The following is a 10,628-nucleotide window of genomic DNA, read 5'->3' as shown; positions in this document are numbered from 1 at the left end:
GCGTTCCGGCACCTTTTTCCGGGCCGGCCGCACCGGAAATAGCCCCTCCCACACCGGAAATAGCCCCTCCCAAATTTTACTTGCATTCCTGTTCTCTAAAGGGGCGGTCCTAGGGTTTGATGAGGGCGTGGCCAGGTTTGAGTTCCGCCACCTTTTCTCCGAGAAAAAAAGCCCTGGAAAAATGTATAAACCACCTCGTTTCTAACAGAATACCTGGTGATTGGATTGCTGGACATTAATGTTTTTCTTAATTTTGTATCATTTGAACTCAGGGAGAAACACTGCATTACATTTATTTCCATTCTGATTAAAATATACCTCATGTTAAAGTGTGTCCATTTTGCTTTCATTTTTAAAATTTTAATTGTGAAACAGTGGTACAAACTTGTATTTATATTTTATCTTTTCTTGAATTAGATGTAACATGCTTGCAACAGGAATAATTTATCAGAACGCTGTTAAATATTCTTTAATAAACACTGCTGAGTCAAAAATCAAGGCCTGGTTCATCTTTCTAATAGTCTTCCTCTCATTGCCAATATTTTTAGAGTTTCTGAAATTCTTTAGTATGTTCTGTTTTCTCCCTATTTTATCAAGATTCTTCTTCATAATATGAATTCAGATTATCAGTGATCTATTTACAAACAACTTCATAACATCAAACAGCCAACCAGAATTATTACTAAGATGTTAGGGCAAGAATGCCAATTCATCATAAGGGAATGTTTCCTATACAATATAGTATGATGTGGTCTTCTATCTTGATGACTAGAAATAGAGAAGGCTTGAAGAGCAAATTGGAGAAGAAAGAGCAGTGGTGGCTAAAAATGCAATACAAGTGCAAGGCAATAAAATTGTTCAAACATATGTTTTACTCTGTCATCTGGATACAGGGTTGGAAAATCAGGTGCATTTTTTTCAGTTCAATCCTTCAATTTATCTCTTTACTTATACAAGAAAGTTCATGTTTATAAATATGTTCTTTCTCTTATATACAGTGCTACCTCGGTACTCATCGTTAATTGGTTCTGGGAAGCGCGACAAGTAGTAAAAACAAGTGCCAAACAAACCACATGACTTACCATATGACCAGTTATTTTGGCCAGGAAGGACTTTCTGTCTGTCCCTTTTCCTATGTCAGTGACCTTTCCAGCATGGCTGACTTCCTGTCCATTCTCTGCGGCCTTCCCCCTTTTCCTATTGCAGTGTGTCAAGTACCAAACAACAAGTACTAGAACAACAATTTCTCATCAAAATGCATCTATACCAAATTCAATGAGTTCTGAAGCAATTAAATACCGAGGTACCACTGTACTATTGAAAGTAAAATTCAACTGCATGTCTTCCATGGGTTGTGTGATTTCAACATATTATTTTTAAAATAATAATAACTAATAAAATTCTAGATTAGAGAGAACACATTGGTGTGATGTGAAAAAAAAACACTGTTCAAAAAATATGGATTAGCATTGAGGATGAATCAGTCCATAGTAAAAAACAAATCAGTATTTTTGTGTTTCCCTTCTCCCTTTCTCTCATGTACATGTATATAGCATTACATGAAAGCTATCCTTGCACACAATGGGACAACTCACCATGATCAACTCACCATGGCCAATTTGCCACAGCCAACTAGCCGCAGGGCAACTTGCCACAGGACGATTCAACAAATATAAAAGTTACATTAATTTCAAGAGAACTGTGGTCAATAATAATATAATAAAAAATCAATCCATAAATACAAGAGTTACAATAATTTTGATGAAAATGTAGTTACCAATAATAAAACTAAATGAAACAATTAATACAGCTTTGAATTGTCCTGTGGTGAGTTGTCCCATGGTAATTGGCCATGATGGGTGCCTAAAATGTGATCACATGACTGTGGGCAAGCTTGAATCTGGGTCATTAGTGCTGAGGCCCTAAGAAGGTCTGTGGTAATTTCAACAGTTGCTAAGCGACCAGTCTTAAGTCGAGGACTACCTATATAAGTACATTATTATGTCCTTTTCTGTTGCAGGATTGAGAAGCATCATTCTTCTAAAGCTAGTAGTTGCTCTGAGAGATTATTATCATTAATGATCAATCTTCTAAAGCAAAGAAATCTTAAATTATTCCTCTAAAATCTTCAGTCCTAATAATTATTAGCTTCTACTTTCATTCCTGGTTAATAGCTTTTTCACTGTAATAATTAGCAATTAAATGCAAAGAAGCAGTTAACAGTATTTACAATTTGACTAGAAGATGATTTGCAGTCAGAACAACTTCCCTTTTAGTATGCATCATACAAGTACCTAATTCCTGTACCTTTAACTGCACCTTTTTTTACTTATTGTTTGGCTTTATTTGTTATTTATTTTATTTATTAAATTTATTTGCCACCCATCTCATTTTGAAGCAACTCTGGGCAGTTTATAGCAGTAAAAGCATTAAAATAATAAAAGATAAATATTTTTAAAACAATAAAAATGGAAATTACAATGAAAAATGGAATTATAGTTAAAAGAGTAAGCAGGATGTGGGGGGGGGGTAGGTGGGATCACCTCTCATCATCAACCACCTCTAGTGTGAAGCTCTCCCGTGGGGGCCCTTATCCATCTGGCAGAGCCAGGTGTTCAGGCCCTTCCAGAAAAGTCAGAAGAGTGGGAGGTGATCTCATCTCAGAGGTTAAGTTGTTCCAAAGGGCAGGAGCCATGGCAGAGAAGGCTCTTCTCCTCAACCCCACCAGCTGGAATTCCTTGAGTGATGGGGCCCACAGCACGCCTCCTCTGCTGGCGTGCGTGGGTTAGGCCAGTCCCAGTGGGATGATATCTACTTTTCCATGGAGCATGTGGTATATGCTAACTCAATACAGAACCAGCTGCTCTTTTCAACAACTGTATCAACGTTCACATGATAGCCATTCATGTTATACCAGTACTGATTAGACTTTATATCTCATTTTTAATCTACCTCATCTTATAAAAAAAGAGAGCAATTATTGTCAAATTGCAGTTCTAACTAATTTGGCTTCAAAATCTTTAGGAAACAGAGGCTATTACTGAGCTTCTTGTTAATCTCTATTCACCTATGTGCTACAGCATATATAGTTTTAGAAGAAAAAGAAAAAATAATAAAATGCCTGAAAAACATCTGTTCTATATTTACATGTTTATTAAAGTATGTTTAATATAGAGAATACTTTTACCCTGCAATATAACCCCTTGTTGAATTGTTGTTCTTAATGTTCTTCTACTGAAGAGTAAGAAGAGAACTGTGACAAAGGTAATTCATTTCTAATCTTACCACATCACTATTTCTTGTTTGATTAATAATAATAATAATGATGATGATAAAGTTGGAAGGGACCCCGGAGGTCATCTAGTCCAACCTCCTGCTCAGGCAGGAAACCCTATACCATTTCGGACAAATGGCTGTCCAGTTTCTTCTTAAAAACTTCCAGTGTTGCGCATTCACTGCTTCTGGAGGCAGGTTGTTCCACTGGTTAATTGTTCTAACTGTCAGGAAGTTTCTCCTTAGTTCTAGGTTGCTTCTCTCTTTGGTTAGTTTCCACCCGTTGCTTTTTGTCCTGCCTTCAGGCGCTTTGGATAATAGCTTGACTCCCTCTTCTTTGTGGCAGCCCCTAAGATATTGGAACACTGCTATTATGTCCCCCCTCGTTCTTCTCTTCGTTAAACTAGACATACCCAAATCCCAAAAGCTGCAAAGTAATTATATCTGTAGATGTTTTCCATCAAAAACAAACTTTATTTATATATTTATTCAAATTTATAGGCTGCCTGACTCTCAAATTACTCTGGATGTCTTACAGCTAAAAACCAACTAATTAAAAAAAATGCAACTAGAAGACCAAAGACAAAGAACCAAACCCACAAAACCAAACCAAACTGGAGATCCCCAAGGCCTGGAAGAATAAGCAGGTCTTCAACAATTTTCAGCTGAGCAGAGATTATTATTAAGTTAAGATATCCTTTTCCTGAAATGACAGCTGCGGCATCCATATTGCAAGTCACACTTAATGTATGCTCAAAAAAAAAACTATGAAAAAGTATACATACCCAACATGGCTACAATCCCGATATGGCAGCACTGAAAATATGCTGCAGCAGGATCTTCTGCCACTAATAAGGACTATTCTAGAAGGCAAACAAGATAAAGGATATGATCTAAAGTAGAATATCCAGCAATTCAGAATGGTCTCATAAACCTACTTCTCACTCTTCTTTTTCTTTCATGTTACCTTGCTATTCCTGTTTTTGCTCTATGTACTCTACATGCCATTCCTTCCTCCAGGTTTCCCCAAAGTAAAATCCTGTGAGGTAGGTTAGCCTTAGGGATAGCTCAAATCACCAAGTGAGCTTCCAAGGCTGGGGATGATTATGAACTTAGCCCTCACAGGATCTGATACAACACTTGAACTCCTGCATGATCACAATGCTTATCTATTATTTTCCTGTGGGCAAAGAATTTTCAAATGTCAAAATCCATCTTTCCCTCCTCATTTAATAACATCAGATGCAAGTCCAAAGTCTGAATTTGTAAAACACAAGGACAGCTTATCATCTCCTTTTGGAAGGGGCAGCCAGTCCTTTGAAAGAGTGTAGCATTAATTATATTATTAGTGGGAGAAAAGGAGGTCTATTCTCTGTATTTCAAACAAGCACAACCAATGCAGAACAGAATACTGTAAACATTATTAACACAAGCTTTAAAAATGCTATGTCTAAGAAACAATGAAAGTACAGACTGGACAGGAGATAAGAAAGATAAGAAAGTAAGGACTTGGCCCTAGGTCAGTTCTCCATAAAATTTTCAGCAAAACCCCCAATCTAGCTGTCATATTTTTGTCTCTTTCATTATGTTTAAATATCTGACAAGGTAATCCACAGGAAGCTACTAATGTGACAGCTGATTATCTTTTTTTAAAGCAAAATGCTGTGCCAGAGATGTTTGAGAAATAAATGATTTTTTCTGCCCGTGTTCATAAAGATAACAATAGGTAAATCCTGCTTAGCAGATGACAGTACAGATATTTAACAGCTACCAAATCTAACATCAAACAGATGGCTTCACTATTTTCTGTTTTCTTTCAAAAAATAAAAGTACTACAATTTAGAAGAGACATTAAACTTACAACAATAGTCTGATATTCTAGCCTGTTCAAACTATGCAATCTAGTATCAAAGTATGCAATGAAATTTTGCAAAGTTTCTAACTGAGAACACAGGTGGCACTGTAGTAAATTACTGCACAGAATGACTGCTACGTTAGATGCTAATCTTTTAGGAATGTTCATTTAATCCATAGGAATTGTACTTCAGGAAGCATTAACACTGAACTTTCATTCACCCTTTAGTTAACTAGGTATTACTCTGCACTGCTGATCATGAACTACATATTTTAATTGCAAGAAGAGTGGAAAAAGCATAAAGGAAAACGCAAGGACAGCAATCAAGAGACTGGTCATATCATTTTTAATTAAAGTATTCATGACTATGATCATCACATCTGGACTGCAAAAACCTGTGCAGTGATTGGATGAGAATAAAGAGTAAGAATCTCCCTACTACCTACTCTTTGAATTTTTTGAACGGTACTATGCTTACTCATAACAAAGCTCAATATCTAACTGAAGTTAGCAAAAGAAACTCAAGGTATTACACTAGCCTTACTTATTAGAAGCAGTTGACCACAGGAAAGGGTTTTAAAGAATCTTTATCTAAAGTTCTTTAAAGGGACGCATACAATAGAAATACCTCTGTGAATGTGGTAGTAAGGAGTAGGAAAATCAAATAGTAGGGAAAGAGAAATAATTCACTAGAAGAAACTCTGGCAATCAAAACCAACCATGCTGGACTAGACAGGAAAACAATCTTTCTTCGTAGAAACCAGTCTGCCATGTTATTATATAACAAATGCTCTAGTCTCATTGTGAAATAATGCTTCTAAACTAAAGACCTTCCGTTGTTAGTCATGTACTGAAGTCAATCTTGCAGCAAACTGGCAATACAAATGGATAAAATAAGGAAGCAGATTTCATAAATACAATTCCTTATTTCTAAGGATTTGGAAGTCACTGCTGACTGACTTCAAGCTATTCAATTATTCAGAGATATTTTAGCATTGAAACCAAATGTTTGTAAGACATCTTCCCCTCTTGTATGCCCAGTATGCATTTGTACACCATCAAATAAGTTAGGTGGTCATTTATCCTATCAATTTCACAATTTCTCAAGCACAAAATAAGAGACACACATTCTTTACACAATTATTCCAGGCACAGTGTGCTCAGGTTTCATTTCCTAGTCTTCAACTCCAATAAGTTGCTATTGCTCAATCATTGAAATCAGCAGTAAGCTTCAAGACAACTGTTGACTATTCCCTACTGCATTGAAGAGTTCCATTGCCTGTTATACTTCCTGGTTCAACTGTAAAACATAGGATTTTATTACTTCTGTTTTTATTATGTTGTAGACCACGGGAACCTATCAAGCTGTTATTGAGAATAATGATGCCTATCATCTTGTACTCCTGTAAATATCTCTTATTAGCTGGATACCTAGGGCTATCAAAATAGTAAGCTTGATTTCATGCAAAGATTTAATCTTCATATTACTATGAATCAAGCTTGTTCATGTACAGAAGAGATTAGCACAGCTACAACCTTTGGTAAATAGATTGTATTGATAAAGACTAACAAGCATTTATAGTTGTTGAAACTGCGTGAAGAGACTCAGTATCTGTTGCAGATATTTGCCGCAAATAAAACTCTCCGGCTCACTTGTTCTATGGATGGAATACAGAACAGAAGATTTTAAACCATTACTCTCAGGTTAGTATTCTGCAGTTATACTGGGTTAAGAGTTCCTCAAATTCCCAACCAACACAGGAGTGGCCATGATGGTTGGAAATGTTATATTTTGTGCTTCAATACATCTGGATAGACAGGCAGATAAAATGTATATTATTTATAATTTAGATTTCTATAAGTTGACCCACTCAGCATGGATTATGGGCAATATACTATTAAAACCAACACAATAACTAAAACACAAGTGAGCTAATATGAAATAGAGCTACATAGAACAAGGCAAACAATGTACTATAAGCAAGGCAGATTATACATACAATGAGCGCAAAACCAACCTTGGGGAAAATGCCATTTTCAAAAGATTATCTAAAGATTAGCAGGGTCATGGCGGCCAAAATCTCTGGGGCAATGTTATTCCAGAAGGCAATGTTCATAACAGAGAAAGCATGCTTTCTAGTTCATAGGAGCAAGCACCGCAACAACAATTTTTTAAAACATGTAGCTCAACTTGCTGATCAGCATACATAAATAATTCTCCATCAATTTGCTTGAGGATTTTATTTGCAGAGTTCTTCCATATGAAAAATGTACAGTTCTGAATTTAGAATCCCACTTCTATATACCTCCCCCCAAAAAATAAATAATCTGTTCTCATTTCCTCTATTCATGTGTTATTCCAATTATATGGCATTTTTCCTGAAAAATACCTGCCACTTCTCGTATCATTTTGCCGCATGTTCTTGATGAAATGAATCTTCTTAAAGTTCTTTGGTCTGGGTGAGCCTGACAGAGTCCGGCATCTAAAAAATAATGATGTTGAAAAAAATTAAATTCTTTCTGTATAGCTGAATCTCTTAGCACAAAAACAAGAATGCAATTATTCAAGTTACCCCTTCCCTATTAAAATTAATGAATTTATAGCAATAACAGAGTGTAGAAATAAAAAAAGTTACATTAAAAACATAAAACAATGTATTTAAAAATGAAATATAAAACTTCTTGGATTATGCTGTAGCTGTCATTAAGAAAGCTGATTGCAAAAGAACACAGCATTTTTTTTTTCTCACAGAAGAATTTTCTGATTATGCATCTTAAAGTATGTGTTATCATTTCTAGGTTTCAAAATATTTGGGAGTGAAATTCTGGCTCATATAAACAACTCTAGACACATGAGATTTTCCAAATATTGTTTCTGCCTTCCTTTTTTTGTTTTTCCTTGGCCAACAATATCTCAGAAATGTAATAGAGTTGATATCTTAGGGGTTATGATGATATAAAGAATACTAATTATAACATTAATTTTAAAACCAAGATAACAGCAAAAAACTCCTTTCTTTTAAAGAAAATGTTACACAATATGTTGCTTATTAGTGAATAACCACCCATCCAAAACTGTTTTTTGTATTTATATATATATTGGGGCTTAGTAAAAACAATATTCTTGGAAGTGGGATTGTTAATTTCTGGACAAACTAGTTTATTTTTGTAGGATGAAAAGGAAATGTCTTTCAGAGGAAAGACTCCTATCTTAAGAACAGGAAATTACAGACCTAAAATAATTAAAGACAAGCATTTACACGATCCAGTGGACAACTAAAATTAGTTATTTTCCTATCAACATTCCAAATGGCAATACTTTAACTCAAAATGCTCTGGGTTTTCTGTACTGAGGAGTTGGGGAAGGGAGAAAACAGCTATGCGAAAAGTTATGGGATTTATGGGACTCTGCTCAGAGTAACATTTTGTGAGATGGGTAGCTATATAAATTTGATAAATAAATAGTTGAAATTTATGCAATACTTAACTTTTTTGTATTTTATAAAATGTATTACTTCTAAATAAATTGTGTTTATTTAAACAGTAATAAGCATTATTGATGTGGATTTTTACACATCTATATTTTATACAAATAGAACTACAAACTGCTGAACTGTAAGAAAAGTAGTTAGCTGTTAGCATCTCTTATTTTCGTCTATTTAAGAGAAACTGGAAACTATTTTGCTAACTATTTCGCTGATTTTTAGTAAAAAGAAAAAAGTTTAAGAGAAAAGACTAATACTACTGCATTTTAATACGTAATTTGGCACTGATGTGGATATTAGTCCTGAGTTCATGCATTTGAACCACAACTGATCACAAGATACACAAAACAACATATAAACTGTATATCCCTTCTGGAGACATTATACTGCTAATTATACTTATTTCCATAATTCTAATTTGCTCTCCTTGTAACATCTTCCTATTGCTTTTGGCAATCGCAATGGGTTCCAATTAAAAGATACCTCACTGTGAACAAAACACTACTGGAAATATTGCCTTAAATAAATGATATGAAATATTAAACACTATTTCTTTTGCCATCTATACATGTATTTGAATAATGTATAATGATATTTTTAATATTCTTGTGAACGTGCAGTTACTTACATTTTTGTAATTGTGCACTAATATTTTACTACTAGGAAAGTGGTAGATTTTGTCATTTGTGTTTTTGCTTTAGAAGACAGAAAAGACAAACCTTTTCAGTTCAGTTTAAAAAATAATGAATTGATAAACTTAAGCCCATAAAGATGATACAGGGAATTACATAACAATAGTTATGTATTTTTCTGTTTTTTAATTTGAAAAATAAATTTAAAAAATTATAAAAAAAATAATTATGTATTTTTCAAAATACAGGAACTAAGAGAAGTGGTCATTTCAAATTTTTCAACTGGTGATTCTTTTTGCCTTTTATTTGAAACAATGGAAGCAAGAGTTACTATGGCAGGTTACATAATTAAAGTCCCCACACCCATACAAATACTAAAAAAATAGAAGAGGCATTAAACTCAAGGATTTCTCCAATTTTTCTTCACTTCAAAGAATATACACACACACACACACACACAATCTGGCTAATGATAGGAAGAGATGTGCTACCCAGGTAATGGATTAGCACTTGCCCCTCTTCATCAGCCAGTAATCAGCAGTTTCCTCTGAAAAAATTTAGACCTTAGTCTTTAGATCAGTGGTTCTCAATCTTTTTAATGCCGCGACCCCAACCGGTCGTAAGTCAAGGATTAAACCAGTCGTAAGTCAAGGACTAAACCGGTCATAAGTCGAGGACTAAACCGGTCGTAAGTCGAGGACTACCCAACCGGTCGTAAGTCGAGGACTTTCCCTGCCCGTGAGCGCTGCGCATGCGTGGTTCCGCCCCCTGCGCCGGCCGAGGCGTAGCTGGCAAGCGGCAGAGACAGAGCAGGCCGACCACGAGCTGGCCCAGCCCAAGGGAGGTAAGGCACCCGCCAGAAAAGGGAAAAAAATGGCGGACAAAAAAATGGTGGACAGCCTTGCTTGGCGACCCCCGTGAAATGGTCGATCGACCCCAACCCACAGGTTGAGAACCACTGCTTTAGATCATCAAATAAAACTTCTGCTGGATACCGAATCACAACCTTAACCCCAAGACAGATTACAATAAATTTTAAATAATAAGATACAGAGCACTCAAGCCTTTCTTTTAATGTGCTCAGTTTATTTTACCAATCCAGATTCTCTACCACTGATGGCAACTTATGTCAAAAAGACCTTTTTAATTAATTCTTGATTATGATGTGTATCTAGAACAATGAGGCACACTTTGCTTGTTTTCTTTTCCCTCCCCAATAAAAGTGAAGTGACTGTGCATACACATCCATACAGAGACAGCCAGGAACAGCAGTGTTCTCAAGCACCCCTTTCTGAATAAAGCAGAACTCTATTAACTATGATTAATCTCCTGCCCTAGTTTACACAGTGTTTGGCTGAAATGCTGCACAATAGACTTGTGATG

The 10,628-nt window shown here is 35.5% G+C and overlaps 1 protein-coding gene across 1 annotated transcript in view; it reads right to left on the bottom strand.

The window, feature by feature from the left end:
- CABLES1 (Cdk5 and Abl enzyme substrate 1) overlaps positions 1–10,628 on the bottom strand; it is a 51,105-nt gene that overhangs the window by 15,435 nt on the left and 25,042 nt on the right. The window contains exon 3 of the mRNA XM_029285142.1: positions 7,519–7,611. Coding sequence (XP_029140975.1) covers positions 7,519–7,611 — 93 coding nt within the window. The remainder of the gene's footprint in view (positions 1–7,518; positions 7,612–10,628) is intronic.

The sequence above is a fragment of the Protobothrops mucrosquamatus genome, unplaced genomic scaffold (genome assembly GCF_001527695.2).
Source record: "Protobothrops mucrosquamatus isolate PMUCROS unplaced genomic scaffold, P.Mucros_1.0 scaffold_11, whole genome shotgun sequence".
In the NCBI taxonomy this organism is placed as follows: Eukaryota; Metazoa; Chordata; class Lepidosauria; order Squamata; family Viperidae; genus Protobothrops; species Protobothrops mucrosquamatus.
Note: the sequence above shows the minus strand (reverse complement) of the source record. Positions and strands in the feature narration are given on the sequence as shown.